This window comes from Ammodytes marinus (assembly GCF_949987685.1).
Source record: "Ammodytes marinus genome assembly, chromosome: 7".
Classification (NCBI taxonomy): Eukaryota; Metazoa; Chordata; class Actinopteri; order Uranoscopiformes; family Ammodytidae; genus Ammodytes; species Ammodytes marinus.
The window spans coordinates 14,230,640-14,251,554 of NC_137211.1; the positions used below are offsets into that span (position 1 = coordinate 14,230,640).

The 20,915-nt window shown below is 41.2% G+C and overlaps 2 protein-coding genes across 2 annotated transcripts; both read left to right on the forward strand.

The window, feature by feature from the left end:
* Window positions 1-631: 631 nt before the first annotated feature.
* Window positions 632-6,371, forward strand: lrrc23 (leucine rich repeat containing 23; the record flags this gene model as incomplete). Its single annotated transcript, XM_080030697.1, has 8 exons — window positions 632-685; window positions 1,342-1,451; window positions 1,592-1,712; window positions 1,821-1,962; window positions 5,528-5,658; window positions 5,786-5,922; window positions 6,043-6,247; window positions 6,339-6,371. 8 exons carry the CDS (start codon window positions 632-634, stop codon window positions 6,369-6,371), a joined length of 933 nt encoding a protein of 310 aa, XP_079886823.1.
* Window positions 6,372-7,189: 818 nt separating this feature from the next.
* On the forward strand, window positions 7,190-16,461 carry tktb (transketolase b). The gene is made up of 14 exons (XM_080030684.1): window positions 7,190-7,458; window positions 9,338-9,455; window positions 9,568-9,681; window positions 9,769-9,866; window positions 11,074-11,265; window positions 11,529-11,656; window positions 11,760-11,956; window positions 12,097-12,261; window positions 14,311-14,467; window positions 14,557-14,687; window positions 14,780-14,863; window positions 14,973-15,069; window positions 15,238-15,357; window positions 15,570-16,461. The coding sequence occupies exons 1-14, from the start codon at window positions 7,352-7,354 to the stop codon at window positions 15,740-15,742; spliced, it is 1,881 nt and encodes a 626-aa protein (XP_079886810.1). The 5' UTR covers window positions 7,190-7,351; the 3' UTR covers window positions 15,743-16,461.
* Window positions 16,462-20,915: the final 4,454 nt, after the last annotated feature.

Sequence of the window (20,915 nt, forward strand, 5' to 3'; positions counted from 1 at the left end):
GCAAAGCTGTGTTACTGCCATTTGGTGGTTAAAAAGAGGAACATAATGCAACTTTGTTGTAACTGTGATGATAATCTAATGCAATATCTTAAAAGATATTGCATTAGATTATCATCATCACATAAATGTGTTGTTAGGCCCAGACATAATAATGATTATTATTATTATTATGTCTAATGACATGACATAATCTATGGCATAATGACATGACATAATCTATGGCAGTTTGGGCCCGTCAAATGAATCTTCAACACGCATGTCCTCGTGCTTCGGGTGTGGAGTTGCCATGGTAACAACAAACACTGCTCGTGGGCATCGTCGACATAACTGTTGTAGCTTTATCAAAAAGGCAACCGGAGCTTTTTTAGTTAACGTGGGTGGTTACTGGTTACATAACGGTATTTAAAAATATATATAATTATATAAAGTTACAAAGCTGAACGGTGAAGGCTATAGGTTAGCTAGCTACTCTAACTTGGCAAACCTTGCAACAGTCAAGTCACGTTTCCCTTACTAGCTAAACAGTGTAATTGGACTAGCTAACTGGACCGCTACTTCTTGTAAAACAGCATAGACATATGTATATTATATCTATGGTAAAACAGCAGCAGAGTTGACCTGAATGTCTGAGATGGGTGAAGATGCAGTTTTGTCGGCTATGGAAGGAGATGAAGACAATGAAATGGTAGTTACCTGAGAATTAATTGTATAGACAAAGGCGAACTTCATAACCACTTTTGTCCAACTCTTGCAGAGAATTGTTACCCCGACAAATGTATTATAGTTTTTTATTAAATAGATTATAATCAAATTACTTTTTTTCTAGAACTGTGTACTACCCCACGATGCTAGGCTTAAATAATGGATGTAAACACAAGTCCATTTATAGTATATTTCCATAACAATTACAGGTTTCATTTATTAAAAAAAGCACAAGAGGCTATATCCCTTTCTCGTAGACCCCAAACGGATCTAGCTTCACAATTTTTCAAATGTCATGAAATGAAGTAAACAACTTGGGTTTGGGATGCTGCACCACTTGACTCAACATTACATGAAATATACTCTTAAAACTAGTGTGGAGACGAATATTAACAAGTTTCCATTAGTTAAGAGATGTATTCCTAAAAAGCATCAACATTAAAATAATCAAGGTGATGTTATTTGTAAGTATTTCACAAGAGGTTCCACATCGAGGCTCAATTCATGGCTTAAAAGTTATGAAGTTCTTTCATGTGTCTTGGCTGTACTCCATACACACATTGGGTCATTTGTTCCCTGTGAGTAAGTACCACCAACAATTTGAACAAATATACCCCCTGTATGTCTGACATTTTGCAGGAACAGGATGGCCATTTGACCAAGGAAAAGATAAGCCAGGGGCTCTCATTACTGTGCAAAACGGGAAATGGACTGGGACATGCGTTTGTCAAACTGGACATAAAGGACAGGTAAGCGCAGCCAGCAACAATACATGCAAGGCAAAAAATGGTTGCTTTTTCACTGTTACTTTAAAGTTATCCCTCCTTTAATTGTGGCTATTTATTTGCTTTTGTTGTAATGTTCCCTTTGTCATCACTGTAATCATCAGTGGACTAAATGACATAGCTGCAATCAGCAGTTTCATTCACATACGTTTTGTGGATGTATCCAACAACCAACTTACTGATCTTTCACCACTGGCATCTCTGACCCAGCTGCTCTGGCTGAAGGCAAGGACCTCTCTTTCTTTATTGGTTTAGAATAAAGACCTATTTGGGGCAGTCAGTATCATTCAGTCTAACTAATTGTACATCTTGATTACAAATCTCCATCTGTAGGTTGACAATAATGCTGTGGCAAGCGTCAAAGGGCAACCTTTCGCCAAGTTGACCTACCTGCAGTGGCTAAGCATGGCGGTGAACCGGCTTATAGATCTGGATAGCCTGGCGGGGCCTGCTTTGGAGAGCCTCAATCTTACAGGTTGGTCTGTTGGTTTTATGTCAGTGTAGTGGTTTTAAGTTTTTCAGATTTATTTTGCTATTAGAAATGTATCTGAAGATAATGCTACATTAATAATTTGTTGAAGGGACGCCACCATTCACTTGAGAATGGAAAAATAATAGCAAGTTTGTCTCCTTTTATCCACGGTTTGTCTAGTGATCAGTTAAATAAATCAATATTAATCAAACCTAGTCGAATTATCACTCTATAACATTTAACAATAAATAAATAATTATTGACCTTATACATCTGATAATATGACCATAAATACCGAAAGTTAATGAATCCTTGCTTGTTAGAGGTTGGTTCCCAAAAGAATATTCACACAAATAAAATCACCAAAACTTCTTGTTACAATATAAAGCAAGTTTATTTTAACAATAATGAACTTAAGGTAACACCATTGAAATATACAAGCACAGATAAAATCTACCTAACAACAATCAAAACTTAATAAAGGAAAAGAAACGTCTAGAAAAATGCTGTATATCTGTACATATTTAGGTGGGTGTGTGTGTATGTGTGGTGTAGGTTTCATTTCATTTTCATTTAACTTTTATTTATCCTCGAGAGACCAATTGAGGGGTGACCCTCATTTTCAATGTGTGTATGTGTGCGTGTGGATGTGTGTGGTGCAACAGGGGAACCAAAAATCTATGGACTATCTGACTTTGAGATGTACTTTAACCAGTGGGGGAGAGTCACGTGCAAAACTCTATTGCCTTGTTTCAAATCAAACCCAAGCAAGAAATCATAAAACAAAAATGCGGGAGACTTGACTTCCACGCAATATTTAACTTTAAGATTACCAATTTGTTAAGATTTACGGGGTGGAATATAATGTGTGAGTGTGTAGGAGAGAGAAAAAGAAAGAGAGGAACATAAGCAAATTACTCTTAATGCATACATTTTCAACCAGCGTCACTCGCTTGAGCATGTAAAGTAATAAAAGCAGCAACAAGCAATTTCCAGCAGGGGAACAAATTAAATAAAACAGCACAGCACAAACAACATTCAAAATCAAAGTAACAGTGTTTAGTGATCACTTTAAAAGTAGTACCTATCTAAACTATCTGCCCAGGTAAATATGCCAAAAACGTCTTACTTGAAGAGACACTTCCAGTGTCTCTAAACTCGTGAACGGAGATGGTTCGGCCGACCAGCGGTCGGCACTCGAGGGTAGACGGGGTCCGGGTTTGTCTCGGTAACCAGCGCCGGTTACAGGACACGGTTCTTCTGTTCTTTAAGACCTTAGCGGAGCTTTGGATCGTAGTTTCAGAAAGAAAAGGGAGCAGCTGCAATCTGCGATCTTGGAGGTGAATCAGCTGAGAATGAACGTCAGCTTTTCCTCCGGGTTCCAAGTTAATTCACCTGCAGTGAAATGAAAAGGAAGGGGTTACCAGTAGTGTTTTCCTTGTGCTCGGTTGGAGCGTTTTCAAAGGTCGTTCATCAGAAATTCCGCGGCCAGCTGGAATAAGTAGAGAAAAACGGAGTCTTCGTGGAGGTGGAAGGCAGGAAGGTCCTTCGGTGCGCAAGCTTTTTCGTCCCTATACAGCAAGTTGAACTTACTTGAGCGACAGTTTGCTTGAGCTGCATTGGGACTTTAATGCTGTCCAGAGGTGGCCAGGTATCCAATCACTTGGGAGGACGGGGACGTCACGTGGCACCTCCGGTTAGTCACGTCACTGACGTCACACAAACAGAGAGAGGGGCATAGGAGAAAGCCCGGATGGCTAATCTGAAAACAGTGCCAGCTCACCAAACTTTGATTGATAGACAAAGGAGGTCTGTTGACTCTGGTGATTGGACAGGTGCTGATTTGAGTGAATCCCAGTAGCCTCTGTTGACTTGACAGGAAACTCATTTTGAGTGAATCCGAATCCCTGTAGTCTATGTAATATACAGGAAACTTGTTTGAATTAATCAGGATGTCTCTGTTGATATTAGACAGTAGTATTAGACGTGTTACTCTGAAAACAGTGTGAAAACTATATGTCGAAAGTTTCCTAAAGTGAGGTCAACAATTAGGAAAGGAGTTAGGTATTAGGGGAGAGTGGCCTAAGTTGTGCATTTTGGAAGTTGTGCCACCCCTTGTTTCTAGAAAACCGTGGAAGAAATTGGAAATGTGACCACATATTTAAGAAGAGCCATCCATTTGACTCATCCTGTAAAGAAGGGAGACACAAGGAATAAGATATAAGCACATTTAAGCTCAAAAAACTGTGTTTTGCCTTTCAAAGTAAAATTTCCATGATCAAGGCCTTTTTGATTATTGTGTCTGAACACTTATAGACAAGTTTGAAAACATTTGACACATGTTTTCGTGCTTTGGTATGCTACATTTTGAGTCTATACAGTTAGCACGATGTCAGCCCTAAATTTCTGCATCATGCTTATTATCCAAATTTCTGGGATTGGGGTGATTTGTGCCAAAGGGCCTAGGTGAGTTATAAGTAAGTAAGTAAGTAAAATGTATTTATAAAAGCACATTTATGACAGTTTGCACTGTCCAAAGTGCTGTACATAGTGCATTCAGTAGGTAAACAATGAAGGTAAAATAACAATAACCAAAATAAAAGACGTAAAGCCCATACATCCACATAAACACAGATAGTAGTGCAGAGGTAAGATAGTTAATGGGGAGGAAACACCAGGGTGTACATATGGGTTTTGAGCCTTGATTTAAAGGCAGAAATGTAGAGGGAATCACATTTGTCAGGTGGCAGTTGGTTCCACAAGCACGGAGCAACTAGTGCAAAGTACATTTCTGAGAGTTGTGCCAGTGGCATGGCTGTATACGCTGGTCACCAAAAGAAAGTGATTGTCTACAGTAGCTCAGAAGAGAGTGACATTTCAATTCCACTTAACGACACCACTGATGAGAGTTCAGATGGCCAGAAAGATGATGATGGTGACTTTGTCATTGTGAGCTTTGCAGGTAAAACCATTAGATCTGCTAGGCCTTGTTTAAGAAAATTGTCCTTCAATCTTTGTCAACTATTTACTTTAAATACACCTTAAATAAGTGATTGTCTAATGGATTTGTCTTGCATTACAGTTTATGAGATATATAGCAATGGCACAATTTACCCCATGGTATTCTCTCCAACCGCACAACTTACACCACACCGGGGGCAAGTTGTGCAACAAGACAACTTTTTTTCCGAAAGCTATATTTCTTCAACAGTTTATTCCAGATCCAAAGTTTTTATTGCCAGGGATGCACAACACCCTGAAATATATGTACATATTTGAGTTGGAGACTTTACTGTCAAGGCCTTACTTTAAAGTCACTTTGAGTGAAAAGTTGCACAACTTAGGCCACTCTCCCCTACTTATATTTGAAATCATGGAAGTGATAATAAGAAATAGGAATGGTTTATTTAATCAAAAGGGGTTTGGATTACTATCCCGTGTGCTATCCTTCAGTCTTTTTTAAAATAAGAAACACTAATCCATCTCAGCAAAGTTTTGATGAAATATCTGGTGCCTGAAGTATATTTTTTGGAAAGTCCTTGACATGATATGGAAACCTCTCTGGCAGGTAACGGTATTCACAGACTGAATGGTCTTCAGAGTGGCTGTTTTGCCAACCTGGTAACTCTAGAGCTGAGGGGAAACCAATTAGATACCACTGATGGCATCAACCTTCCCAACCTGCGCCGATTATATCTGGTAATCAAAGTATTGTGATTTGGTTAATAGCACACTTGATCCACAGTATCCAACACAAGCCTTTAATAGCCATGTAATAACGGAGAGAAGAGACTGTGTGTAACTATTCTTGGTCTCTGCTATTCAGGCTCAAAATGTTATCAAGCGTCTGGAGGGTTTAGGGAGGTTAGAGCGCCTCACCACCCTTCACCTTCGAGACAACCAGCTGAATACCCTGGAAGGCCTCAGCCCCAACATGAAGTGTCTCCAATACCTCAATATCAGGTACGTCACAGTAGTGTCCCAACAGGACAGATCAGAGCTTTGATGGTGGTCCTCGTCATCAATACAGTAAAATGTTATTTCAAATCAAATGTTATATCCCATACACTTCTGTCCACTTAGAGGAAATGCAATCTCAGAAGAGAGTGCTTTGCGTTGCCTTGGGCTCGTGTCAAGTACCCTGCGGGCCCTGGTCCTTTCAGAGAACCCTCTGGTGGAGACAACAAACTACCGGCTGACTGTACTGCTTCTCCTGCCTCAGCTAGAGAGAATCGACAAAGATACTGTCTCCGCTGAGGAGAGGGCTGAGGCCATGGAGAGAAAAAAGGTAAAAAAAAAAAAAAAAAGGATGATTGCAGCATGTTCACACAAAAGCTTCTCCTCTGCTGGTTGTTCTAATGGCATATATGTCTTTACAGGAACTTAAAGAAGAGGAAAGACCTGAGACCTAAGATTTGTAATGATGGTCAAAATGAGGAAGTGTTTGGACTTCCTTGAAAACACAGGCTTGGTGTGTTTAGGTGTGTGAATAATTGTGTCGTATTAACAGTATTGTATATCTTGTATGATGCACTTTGTATCATCTGTAAATCTGTACAGCAGGATTGCTCGTGTCTTCTTAAATGTTTTCTTAATTTTATTTTCAACAATACAACTTAGAAACGTTTTTTTTTATCCATCCATTGACAAGTTTGAATTCAGATATTCAGCTGAAGTTTCAAAGCAATGAGTTGGTGACTAAGGAATATAAAAAAAAGTAGTTGAACTTTGCATTGCCTGTTCTTTGTTTCCCTGAGTAAGAATGAGAGGGCAAAATCTGAAACCGTTTCCCTGTTGGCAGCCTTCCAGCTGCCGCTTTAAAGGGACAGTGACATGCATATGTAGGGTAGGCTATGGAAAATATGCACACAAAGCCTATATTTTTCATATATAGAGAGAAAGAGACTACAGTTAAACCGTCAACCTAACTCAAGTACAAAGTAGGCCTATGCAAGTGGTACCACATAATACAATTGTTTCTGATAGTAGTAATATGAAGGTATCAATACTATCTCCACATCTAACCATCTCTATAGCCACAACTAGGAAGTCATGAAAACGGGAAGTGATAAAAAAAAAAACAACAACGAATGGACCTCAGATCTGTATCTTTAGTTATGTGTGAAGGCTTTGTGAAAGCAGCATCTTGTGAGAAACTTGCGCCACTAAGGTTCCTCCAATGATTGGATTAGGGGGGAGTGGCTCGTACACCAGACATAAATCGCCCCTCGTCTCTCCCGTTACTCCTCCTTCTCCTCGGTTGTGCAGCAGACAGCAAGCAACGCCGTGGCGCAGCACCAAACCAAATTTACACACCTGGAAGTAGTTGTGTGCCTGAAATAACCTAAATTAACTTTTCGAGCCGAAGCTCCGCAGAAATAACCCTGTAACCATGACTAGCTACCACAAGCCCGATGAAAAAACTCTGCAGGGACTGAAAGACATCGCGAACAAGCTCCGGATCAACTCCATCAAGGCAACATGCGCCTCTAACTCTGGGTAAGTTATTCAAACTTGAGCTATAGCTTGAATGATTTATTATCATACCGCAGCCACATAAAGTACGCCATGTGCTATATAACGTCATAGTACCAGACGCACGTTTCACCTGCGGGGCCCGTGTGCACGTGCTGCTGTCCAGCGCAGGAAATAAGCCCAGACCGCTATCAACTAGTTATGCAAAATGTTTCATAATCATTAGCATCTTTAATTTACTTTGAGCTAACACAGTCTTGAGTCTACAGTCTAAGCTAAAGCTAGAATATGCTAACGAACTGTGTAGTGTATTCAGTCGGTGACACAAGTGAAAATAAAGGGCAGGGAATGTATCAATAGTTTGGTTCACTAGAGCCAGTGCAAGCTGGTTGGATGCTAGAATTCATGCTTTCGAATTTAATTGTTAATTACTTCGATTAAGCTTCATTCACGAGCACACAGTTGCTCTAACTAGCTAACAAATCACATGATCATACAAAGGGGATGGATCTCGTGTTCAGTTCGACGCTCAATTTAAAGTGGCAGCTTCTCCCAAATACCAGACACAGTGCACACCATTTGAATTTCTTACAGGATAGCTGGCATGATTTAGGGAAAAAAAGGAAACTCGAGTCAAAAGGGCATATTTGGTATTGCTTCATCCTAACTGCCAGCTCTTGGCAAAGTGCAGTATTCTATCTTCTGTGATCTAGAGATTATCAAGCCAAGTATCGTTATTGTCATTGTAGGCCTAATAAAAAGACCACACGGGAATGCAGCTATTATTCTACCTGCCCATTACCTTCCTGATATTCTTTCAGGTTTACGATTATGACAGAAGTTCCATGTCTGTACAAAACCAATCCAAAACCAAACACATTAAACTTGTAGTCCTTGACTACATATTTAAAATTGATGTCTATTTTATGTGTATCATGTTGTATGTAGCATCTGGCCAGCATTTCTAATTTCCCCAGTTACAGCACACTTTATTGCATTACATCCTCCAAGTTTCACTTTGAGGAAACGGAAAAACTCCAAAAAGGATAGGTTTGTTGATAAACCTGTTTTGTGTTACTTCCCTGTGTCAACAAGGAAATAAATGAGTTTTCCCATTCAGAGACATTAGTATACGACAACAGATGTCGAGAGAACTGTCACCCTTGAACAAAGGATGTCTTTTTATTTTTTTATCATCCTACAAACATCTCATGTTCCTCCTCACTGTTCAGCTAACATGGAAAATGACACTTGATAGATTCTGATGTTACGGCTTTTTTGAATTTACTTAAGTTTATTTTTTCAGCAGGTTATCGCTCAACAAAAGGACAAGGGGTAAAAGCAGAACTGGGTGTTTTTTTTTTATTATTATTTGAAAAAAAAAAAAAGTATTATACAATGAAATGTAACACTGACCATGTGTGTTTGAACAAAATAACTGTTTGCTCTGAGCATGGTTGAAATTATGCCATTTGAAACTTAACCCTCATAGGGAAGCTGAGTTCCTGTTTTGTAATGTGAGATTTCTAAACAATAGTCTTGTACAATACTTGGACCAGTGCAGCAACTAACCGTTTCACAAGTTTACTTATCTTTTTCTTTGTGTATATGTAAGGGGCGTGGTAGCTGGTGTTACAGGTTAATTTAACAATGCATTGGTTTGACGAGTGATATTCCTTATCCCAAAAGTTAGGTGGTTCTTTTTTTAAAGAATCATTACTTTAAACTGACTTTATTGTGTTATGTGAGTGGTATATTTTCAATCTAAAACCGAGAGTACAGACGTCTACTATATGTTGCAACACAAGCATGTGCACGGTGTGTGTATTTGTCCTCCTTTAAATGATTGCGTATTTCGCTGTGAACTCTAATCAACATATGGTCTCCAAATGTCTTTCCTCAGTCACCCCACATCATGCTGCAGTGCAGCAGAGCTCATGTCTGTGCTCTTCTTCAACACCATGCGCTACAAAGCAACAGACCCTCGCAACCAGTGTAACGACCGCTTTGTGCTCTCTAAGGTCAGCGTACATAATTTCTTAAGGAGAACGATAATATTAGACAGTTGGTCAGTGTACCTGAGCTTTGGTGATGGGCATTGTCTTAAAATACTTACGCCCGCTCTGTCTCCAGGGTCATGCTGCACCCATCCTGTACGCTGCATGGGCAGAGGCTGGCTTTGTCAAGGAGTCTGATCTACTCAACCTGCGCAAGATTGACTGTGACCTGGAGGGCCACCCCACACCAGTAAGTGTTGCAATATCCTTGCAGAACAAATTATATCATGTACAAATCAGTTTTAAAATCTTTTAACTTTGGTCTCTTTTTCACCAGAAACTGGAATTTGTTGATGTTGCTACAGGATCTCTGGGACAGGGTCTCGGGGCTGCCTGCGGCATGGCCTACACTGGCAAGCACTTTGATAAATCCAGGTGAGGATCTATACAAAAAATATGTTTTCAATAAGAGGTTAGAAGACTTCATTAAAACTGCCTTTTCAAATGTTGCTGTGGAATATCTTTGCAAAGTGTCAGTCTGTAAAGTCTCCCTTTTTCCAGTTCCATTTAAAGTAAATAACTTAAAGAGGACCTCTGATACTTTTTGACTTTTATGACCTATAAACGTTGTTCTAATGATCTTATAGTCATGTTTAACCATACTAGCTTATCAAATAATGACGTACATGCATTTAGATGTATTCCCTGCTGACTGTCTGGGGTGGCTGTGCAGAGCACTAAACACTAGGGCAGCCGGTTGAGAAATCACATTCAAATCGGTTCAGAATTTCCTGATATTCTTCTCGTCACGAAAAAGGTGATGTATGGTAATGCTGCTCAGGCAAGCTCCAGCCATGCCCCCACCTTCCTGCTCTCAAATCTTCTTGCGCGCTGCTGAAAATGTTCCGGAAGGAAGGTGACCAATCACAACGGAGTGGGGTTTGCAGGAGGGGGCGGAGAAGCACAGAGCCGAGTGTGGAGAGAGACTGCTCTGCTCGCTCAGATGAGAGGAAGAGTTTCCCGAAAATCTACATGTTTTTTTTGTGATGTGATTCGTGTCAGGTTGCTCTATAGCAGTTTTTAACAAGAAATTAAGACCAGAAAAGTAGTATAATAGGAGATCTTTAAAGGCAGGTGTTCTCTACACTCCCAACTACACTGTTTCTGTAGAGGTAACCTGTTTGTGATGTGTGGCGATAACTCTGCATTATTTAACAAGCCTTACTTAACATAAGTGTAATGCCTTGACTGGTAGGTGGGTGACTTGCTTTTTAAAGTGGTGCCTGATGCACTGTAATCTGTTTTAATGGATAAGTCTGTCAGCGTTGGTGTAATTCATTTAAATCACTCCCATGTAGAACGCCTGTAGTGAGGCACTGCTGCGACAGATAGTCAGGTAGTGAAGTTGTTAATCAATTACTAATGTCCCTTTTTTAGGGGCTTGCAGTTTAAAACAAGGATTCTTGCATTTGTTGACTTGGAGTTGCTTTTTAGTGAGAATTATTCTGTTGGGGATTATGAGATGCAAATGCATCTAAGGTAGTTTGTAGTACCACCTTGAATCTCAATACAAAATAATTTTTCATTATGTAGTTGTTTGGAGATCAATGCTTACAATCCCCTTTTCTACATTGTGTTGTAGCTACCGTGTCTACTGCATGATGGGTGATGGAGAGTGTTCAGAGGGCTCTGTGTGGGAGGCCATGGCCTTCGCCTCACACTACAAACTGGACAACTTGGTGGCTATCATGGATGTGAACCGGCTGGGCCAGAGTGAGGCTGCACCCCTGAAGCACGACATGGAGACCTACCGTAAACGCTGTGAAGCCTTTGGGTCAGTAAAACATTTTTACTTTCCACTCCTCCAGTTTTACAAATTTCACTGGTAACATTTTGGCCCTAAACATTACTTTAAGTTTTCATTTTTGTTCATGTAATCTTTCCTTATGACCCATTGTGACCCATGTTACTATAGGTTTTCAATGTTAGTGAGTGCCGTGCGTGTTTGTTCAGAGGTTAATATGTCCCATTTCTTTCTCTTGGGTACATATTTGTGGTTATTTGCAGTGTTTTAAAATAGAGCCATGTTTTGTGTAGGTGGAACACATATGTTGTGGATGGACACGATGTGGAGGAGCTGTGCAAAGCCTTCTGGCAGGCTAAGCAGGTCAAGGGCAAACCCACGTGCATTGTTGCCAAGACATTCAAGGGCAAAGGGCTCAAAAGTAAGTGTGGTTTCTAATACTGTGAGGAATTGTATTCTATTTAAATTTTTTTAAATTTTTTCTAAAGATATTGATTCGAGACCTTTTGATTGATTGGCTGTAGACATTGAGGATCTTGAAAACTGGCACGGAAAGCCCATCCCCAAGGACAAGGTGGATGACATCCTTAATGACCTGAAGGCTCAGATCCAGGTGCCCAACAAGACCCTTTGCCCTGAGCTGCCCAAAGATGACACCGCACCTGCAGACCTCAGCCCCATCTGCCTCCCCACACCCCCACAATACAAAAAGGGAGACAAGGTACTGTATATGAAGGGACACTTGAAGCCTGTGTAGTAATTGGTTCAAAGCCAATAAATGGTCAGTGGGCCTTTGCTGCCCTGTAGGCACATATTAACCCTTGTATTTCACTAACCTCTCTTTTCTTCATGCCCTGTCAGATGGCAACAAGGAAGGCATACGGTACGGCACTGGCCAGGCTGGGTCAAGCAAGCAAGAGAGTGGTGGCCCTTGATGGAGACACCAAGAACTCCACCTTCTCTGAGACCTTCAAGAAGGCCTTCCCTGAGCGCTACATTGAGTGCTTCATCGCAGAGCAGAACATGGTAAACAAAATATATTTTATATTCACAGGTGACTTTAAATGCTCTTGCCTCATTTGCACTTAATGCTGGGCTTACACTAAAGGACTTTGAAAAGACTGAAGACGGACACCCTCTCACATCTAAAGACAATCAACTTACACCTGAAGACAATTAGTCATTAGTTCTCAGTCACAGACTGAGATTTTGAAAAGACAGGGGGTCTCATATTGCAAGACTACAACTAGATTCCTTTTTAAATTAATATTATTTCCAATCCTGCTACGGGGGATTAACCCATTGATGACTATGGCAATCTAGGATGCATGTCCTTAATGCCTGAGGGTTTTCTGAAAAAATAGTATGAATTGTAAAGTCTACCAAAACCTTAATATCTAAGCCTGTGTAGCACATAGAAACATGAAATAAAATACATTTAAAAGGTAAGGTTCACAGGTTTTATTTAAACATGCTCCCTTAGCTCTTACAAACCAACAAAAAAACGTCAAAATTAGATGGGGGAGAAAAAAAAGAATAAATAATATAAGATATTTAAAAATAATGTGCTAAATGAGGTTATGATCCTGCTTCCTTTTAGCATGGATAGTAGTGACTGAGTGTGCAGTGGAGGGATAAAGATAGACAGATATAGGAAGGAGAAGATAGCTTTATTTTATTATTTAGTTCAGTTATCACTGGCACCATAAATCCGACTTCCCAGTACAACTGGAAAGCAGACTGACTCCTGCTGTCGGGAGCCGATCAGCTGGTCCAAACGGCTGTATACCACGGAGATGAAAATTAAACTTAACTATCGCCTGGCTGTGCTGAATTTGAGTTGGAGCACCAAAATATAGCCTAAATTCATAAATATTGTTAATAAATAGATGCAATGTGTTGTGTGATTTTCGTCAGTAGCCTATAGTAGACCTTGATTCTGCGCTCCGAACGCCACTAACTGGCGTGATTTTCGGCAAACCACACATTTATTGGGTGGTCACGTGGTCTTAAAAAATCAACAAAACCCACCTCATGTGTATTTGAACCAATGACGGTGCATTCTATGTTGCGCACGCCATGAAAATTAGATAAAGTAACAATGCTGCGCGACGCAGCATCAGGCAGGAGATACAATGTGGCATTGTGCAGCAGCCGTCATCAATGGGTTAAAAGTGATTTCAGTCAAAGTGTTTTTTTTTTTTTTTTGGCTGGTAAAATGGACTGGGTGCATAAACAACTATATGCCCTTATCACGTAGGCTCTGTGTCATGCATGATCACGTTAACTGCAAACGCGATTGTGATATTTAATAAATAAAAAAGTTAATTCAATATTCCGAGCGGGGGACATCCTGTAGTTATTTGACCAAATGTATTTGCTGATCTCGTCCCCAAATAACTCTCACTCCTAACCCTGTATTTGACAGTAAAGTGTTAAGGTTGCGTGCGACAGCCTGGTTCTCCAGCCGAGGCTGCTACGTAAAAGTGTCTGAAAAAAGTCCCTCATAGTCGGACACAGGTCGCGACTAATGCCGCTCCTCCTGCGGCGTGTTTGGCGCTGGAGTGTGACAGTGTTCACGTCATTTAGCTTGAGCCAACCCCTTAAGACTAACGATAATATCAAACCAGTTTGATAATGTCGGAACGTCAAGACGGGGAGAAGACCGGCTGAAATCGGGTCGGAAGACCACCATACACCAACGACTGAGGTTACAGGCTCGCGCCACAACTCCGGCAAGACTCCCGTGATTTCAGTCCGACATTGAAAGATGTTCTGTGACTGTCAAATCGCGTGAAATCGTGTAGTGTAAGCCCAGCATTAGTTGCATAAGCAGGACGTGATTAACTCTTAACTTATGAAAGGGGGATGAACTTGGATCACTGGGCTCTTTTAACTGTCATAATCTGCTCCAAATTGGTCTAAGCTGTTACTATTTATATTATAGCATGCTGTTTGTCATTTGTGACAAGTTTACCATAGACTCCACACTTTACTTGATTGCATCCACTGTCATCACTGCTAATGTGTGTGTGTGTGTGTATATATTACTGATGTATTTGCATGCTGCTGCAGACCGGAGTCGCCATTGGCTGTGCCACCCGTGACCGCACAGTTGCGTTTGCCAGCACGTTTGCTGCTTTCTTCTCTAGAGCCTATGACCAGATCCGTATGGGAGCCATCTCCCAGTCAAATGTCAACCTGGTAGGGTCCCACTGTGGAATCTCCATCGGTAAGCTTGCTGCTGATGCACAACTACTTTATTATGGGACAGAGTGGGTGTGGATGGCCAGTTTCTGACTGATCATACTGTGCCTTCAGGTGAAGATGGTCCCTCCCAGATGGCCCTCGAGGACTTGGCCATGTTCCGGGCTATCCCAACATGCACCGTGTTTTACCCCAGTGATGCAGTGTCAACAGAGAGAGCTGTTGAGCTGGCAGCCAACACAAAGGTTGGTTGGTAGTGTTTCTCCCTGTAAACTATCATTAACAATGATGAGGGAGTAACATTTTTATGTTGTAACTCTTCACTCGATGCCCTCAGGGTATCTGTTTCATCCGTACCAGTAGACCAGAGACTGCAGTCCTCTACTCTCCAGATGAGAAGTTTGAAGTGGGTGTAGCCAAGGTAATGCCATCATTTAACGCTCTGGAATCTTGGTGCACATATTACGGTTTGGCAACAAGGTGGTAATGGACACCAGAACAATGAGTAATAAATGTTGGTGCTTCCCCAGGTGGTGCGTCAATCTGACAAGGACCACGTGACTGTGATTGGAGCTGGTATTACTCTGCATGAAGCACTGGCTGCTGCTGACATGTTGGCCAGTGAAGGTAAACTCACACTGCCCTCTAGAGGATAGATGTAGGTACTGAGGCCTACATTTCTTATCCACCATCACAAACTCTCTTAGCAATTCATGGGAGTCATCAGCCGCTCAGTAAGTTGACATGACCTAATACACTTCTAAAGTAATACTTTCCTAATTTTAACTTCTATAGGAAAGAACATTCGTGTTATTGACCCGTTCACCATCAAGCCTCTGGATGCCGCCACCATTCTGACCAGTGCCAGAGCCACTGGGGGACAGATCATCACTGTGGAGGACCACTACAAGGAGGGTGGGTTGTTGTTAATGTTCTGCTAGGTTTATGAAAAAGACTTTGCAGACTTTGACTCCTGCTGTTAAATATGAGTCATAATCAGTGGCTACTGTATGGCCACCCCAGTTGTGAGATTTGAGGAAGCGATTGTTAGTGGTGTATTGTACATATATTCGTTTCCATCTACCATGGTTGTTTTGCTTCTCTGATGGTCTGCCTTCTCTGTCCAGGTGGTCTTGGTGAAGCAGTGCTGTCAGCAGTGGGCCAGGAGCCTGGCATTGTTGTGACCCGGCTGGCGGTGTCTGGTGTTCCCCGTAGTGGGCAGCCCCAGGAGCTGCTTGACATTTTCGGCATCAGTGCCAAACACATTGCTAAAGCTGTGCGTCAGACCTTTGCAAACTAAAGGAGCGCTCCTAATCTGCTTTCTGCTCTGTCGCAACACAACCAACGTGCAGCTACCTGACATGATCACGTGAAGACCTTGGAACTTGTCCTTGCTCTTGTGCTATCTTTTGGCTTTGACTCGAGTGCAGTGTGCTAACCCTGTATTGTTACTATCACAGAGGGGGAGAGAGAGAGAGAGGAGCTTGTAGTTGAACTATCTCTCCCTTGTACTTATCTTCTAGTACCCTCTCCTTCTACTGCAACATTCCTTTCTTGTATCCTTTCTTTTTCAAAATGGTGTCTATGCGAGTGGCACAAAGCATCACTGAATACTGTAAATATGGTTTGACAGTTAGATTTATACCATATATAAACCAGCATATGGCCCAGTTTCTGGTCAACTGCTAACTGTCAAGCCATGACTTCTGTTCCACATTCCAACTATCATTCCTTTCACATTCCTTAAAACCATCCTCCTCATGACCATCATTCCTCTTTTTCTACATCGCATCACTTTCAGTTGTTTAGTCACAGCTTTTAGCGCTTAGCTGTGGTAGAAAACTGTTTCTTCAGACCCAGTGTGTGTGTGATAAGTTAGCCAGTTTAGTTATGAACTGTTTGAGCATTCCTTTATTAACTCCTGGCCACACAAGCTTCACACAATGTTATTGGTGTTCCAAGTCACCGGTGTCATCCTGTTATAGCTGTGATGTGCTGAATTAAAGATGACTAACCAGATGCCATTGTCTTGTGTTTATTTTTTTGTTTTCCCTGTCCAGCACTTTGGTTCAGACTAAAATCTCAACACAGTTGGATGGATAGCAATTACATTTTGTGCAGAGATTCATGGGGCCGCTACGGTTTCTCTTTTTTGAATAGGAAATGTCCTTTCCTAATGAGATGAACCGGAAGTACTTGGCAGATAGGTGGTTCGAATTCTAAAAGTGCTTAGGAAAGGAGCCTCGACGCATCCTTTAACCCTCCTTTAGCATAGGTCACTCCTGACCAACCTTTACGAAAGGAAAGGAGATAGTGGTATCCCATAATCCTTTACGGCGGCGAGATTTGAAAGTAACAGGCCACCGATGGCGTTTAACGACGATACGAATGATAGACGCGGTAATAGTGGAAGATTTAACTTTACTAAAACAAAATAGCAATTAAAAGAAAATTTAGGAACGATAATCGATGAAGAAGAAAATATATTGTGCATATATACACTCACCGGCCACTTTATTAGGCACAGTGTTCATTTTCTTAACACATAACTTATCAGCCAGCCAATTACATGGCAGCAACTCAATGCATTTAGGCATGTAGACCTGGACGGGACAATTTATTGAAGTTAAAACCGAGCATCAGAAAGGGGGTTTAAGTGACTTTGAACATCAATCAATCAATCAATTTATTATTTAAAGTGCAAAATCACCATGGTACACGGTCCCAATACACTTTCCAATAAAAACAAGTGCAGTTAAAACAATCAAAATCACCAAAAAAAAAAACAGTTAAATGCATTTACAAAACATCAGTTAAAACACCAGAGAAAGGATAAAACAGTTAAGAAAATAAAAACCAATAAAAAATAAAAATATAAAACAATAGTAAAGACCAGGGGAAATGCTAAAAGAAAGTTTAATCAAAGTATAGGGTAAAAAGGTGTGTTTTAAGACGTGATTTAAAAAGTGAGATGGAGGAGGTACTTCTGATGTCAAGTGGGAGGGCATTCCATAAAAGAGGAGCGCGGTAAGAGAAAGCCCTCCCACCAGCTGATTTTTTATTAATGGGTGGAATGACTAGGAGGTTTGAGCCAAGGGAGCGAAGAGGACGGGACGGAGTGTAGGGAGTGAGTAAATGGGAAAGATAAAGTGGCGCAAGACCATTCACGGCTTTAAAAGTTAAAAGAAGAACTTTAAAATCCGCTCTTGCCTGAATGGGCAGCCAGTGTAATGAAGCTAAAACAGGAGTTATATGATGAAATTTACTTGTTTTAGTTAAAAGTCTAGCAGCTGAATTCTGGACAATTTGAAGGCTCCTGGTGGTGGAAAAGGGGAGGCCAGAAAAGAGAACGTTACAGTAATCCAGTCGAGAGGACACAAGGGCATGGAGAACCACCTCAGCGCTACGCAAGGACAGAGAAGGGCGGATTTTAGAAATATTCCGAAGGTGAAAATAAGCTGTCTTAGTGATTTCTTTTATGTGAGACTGGAAAGTCAATGTTGGGTCAAAGGTAACACCAAGGTTTTTGATCAGAGGACTCTCAGAAATAAAACAACCATCAATGTTCATACGAAGACCTTCAGATAAGTATTTATAATTATTGGGCTTGATCACCAGGAGATCAGTCTTAGCGGTATTAATCATAAGAAAGTTGTGACTCATCCACATGGCAATGTTGATGGTGACAGAAGGGCTGGTCTCAGTATTTCAGAAACTGCTCATCTACTCGAATTTTCATTCACAACCATCTCTAGGGTTTACAGAGAATGGCCCAAAAAGTAAAAAATATCCAGTGAGCTGTCGGATAAGAACAGGAACCTGAGGCTACAATTCGCACAGGCTCACTAAAATTGGACAATAAAAGATTGGAAAAGTATTGCCTGGTCTGATGAGTATCGATTTCAGTTGCGAAAGTCAGATGGTAGGGTCAGAATTTGGCGTGAACAACTTGAAAGCATGAATCAATCCTTCGATGCACCATCAACCATGCCATGTTCAAAGTCACTTAAATCCCCTTTCTTCCCCATTCTGATGCTCGGTTTTAACTTCAGTATGTTGTCTTGGCCACGTCTACATGCCTAAATGCATTGAGTTGCTGCCATGTGCTTGGAAGATAAGCTTTTTGTTTATATAAGCAATTGAACAGGTTTACCTAATAAAGTGGCCAGTGAGTGTATATATACAGTATATACATAAAAAAAGCAGAGAAAAACAAATAAAATAGAACATTTTCTATTCCATTAAAACCACATTTTAGGAATTGATTTTTTTACACTTTCATTCCATGTTTGCTAGACGTGGTTCTCACATATATGTGTCATACATGTTGTAGAGCTGTCAGTGGTCAGACTGTCTAGGGAACCTCTTTATTCTGAGTGAGAAAACAAGTTAATAACAGTTGTGACAAGATGGCAGAAAAAGGACAATTGGTCAAAGTGCTAAACTGGTGACTGAACCCAAAGGATTGGCTTAGTTATTGATGTTAGAGTAATCCTAGGCCTCTGTATCATAGTCTGCAGTGGAAATTGTTAATTCAGGGGGGTTGACTGAGGTCAATGGATTGCTGCATGCTCCTGTGAAGTTGTAAATGAATAGTTGCTGTTTACCTTGGAAAAACCCATCGGGACTTGAGTGTTCCAGTGTTCAGTTGTCCAATGGGCCATTTGGAATATGTCTGGATCCTGCTGTTGTCTCTGTCCCATCGGCTGAGATCCAGGGCAAAAAAAAAAACCACTAACAAACTTGCCAATTATTAAAACATAAGTACAGTATGACCTTATTAATATGATCAGAAATCAAATCAGTGGATGTTGTTACATACAGATGATGTTGCCTGGTACATGACACCATGCACACATATTTTGACCCATTTAGTGTGTGCGTGAGCAAATAAAGAGGGTCTTTCCGCAGGTTTCACCCCACAGTGAAAATCCCAGTTTGGCTCAACACTCTGCCAGAGGCACCTGCTTGATTTAGCAGTGAGTGTGAGGCTCACACACTTTAGTCCAGAGTACATGTGCATCACCACGTCTGTACAGTGCAGACTGTATAGTATACAGAATGTAAAGGCGGGCTCATTGTTGATTTCTCCGTGTCTTTGTTTGCCTTCATACATAGCTGCTAGTGGAGCTTGGCCAAACAAGGCTGACTCCGACCTGACCTGTCTACCACCTCCTGTCTCTTGATGGCAAAGGTCATAGGTCGGTTTGATACGTTTGGGAGAAAAAGCACAAAACTGACAGTTGATCACAAATCCATGTGTCAACCCCACATGATAATATCAAGATAGAATGTATCACAGTTGTGTAAAATGTATTGTGTTTTCCACCTAATGTTAGCAGACAGTTATTCTAGGGTGAGGAGTCGACGAGGAGCAGGGCGGGTCTGTATAGGCTACATCATGGTACGGTGAACGAGGGCCTCTTATTAACAATGTGAGAGTTTATTTTTTTTTCAAACTTACCTCTCCGCCTCCTAGATATTCCTTCCAACAGGTCTTGCTCTCTCCTCATTTCAGCATTCACCCAGAGTTGGAGGGGGCCTTTGCAATATTTATCACTGCTTTCGGCTGACTCACAACAGAGAAAATTGCACCACAGCTTTCCGCCACCCCTGCAACTCACCAGTACAGAGTTTTTTTCTCTCCCCCTTTTGGCATAGTCGTGCACACTTTCTCTGTGGATTTTTGCTTCACCCTCTCTGTGCTTGGACATGTGAAGATCTAAAAAGTCTTTGGACGTTTCTCTCCCAACCGAATACTGCTTCAATTGACTGAACATCCAACCATGCAGACGCAGAGGACGTGCATTGTGTTCATGTGTCTGTGTGGCTCAGTTTTATCAGGACAAAGCCTGAACTCTTTGCATGACATGGACTCGTACTTGAGAACTTCTTCCCAGACCCCTGAATCAGAAGCAGAAGCCTTTCATCCACCAGGAATAGTGGATACAGCAGTGAGCTCTTTAGATACACATGTTTCAACACTCCCTGCTGGTAAGATGATGTTTTTTAAGTCTTTCAAAAGCTGCCTGTTTCTGTCTTCATGGTCTTGACTGATACATGCTTTATAACCGAAAGACATGTAGGGCTACAGAGTGAAAAACTAACTATTTTATTTTATTTTATTTTTATTTTCTTAATGTATTTCACTGTTTCATTCTACTCTGCTTTGCGATGGAAGAAGAGGAGAGTGAGGCTGAGACACGGCAGCAGGGAGCTGATGTCAGGCAGCTGGAGGCTGGGAGAAGGAGTACCAGAGGGGCCTGCGCCGGGCAGAGGAAGCACGCAGCTTCAGTGGAGGCTACTGCGTACAGAATAGTATGGCACCTGCATTCTGCCACTTGAACACAATGATGCATATTTATGAATAAAAGAAAAAAAACACTTATTACATATTTTCACCCATGTCAAGCCCCTAGTACAGTGGTGGGTGTACCTGTATTGAACTATAATCATCATCATCAACTTTTATT

Excerpts from the sequence above, each read along its gene's own strand:
- tktb (XM_080030684.1), top strand. The coding sequence starts at position 7,352 with ATGACTAGCTACCACAAGCCCGATGAAAAAACTCTGCAGGGACTGAAA. Across the intron at positions 11,657-11,759 it reads CAAGGGCAAAGGGCTCAAAA|ACATTGAGGATCTTGAAAAC; the intron begins GTAAGTGTGGTT and ends GATTGGCTGTAG. Across the intron at positions 15,070-15,237 it reads TGACATGTTGGCCAGTGAAG|GAAAGAACATTCGTGTTATT; the intron begins GTAAACTCACAC and ends TAACTTCTATAG.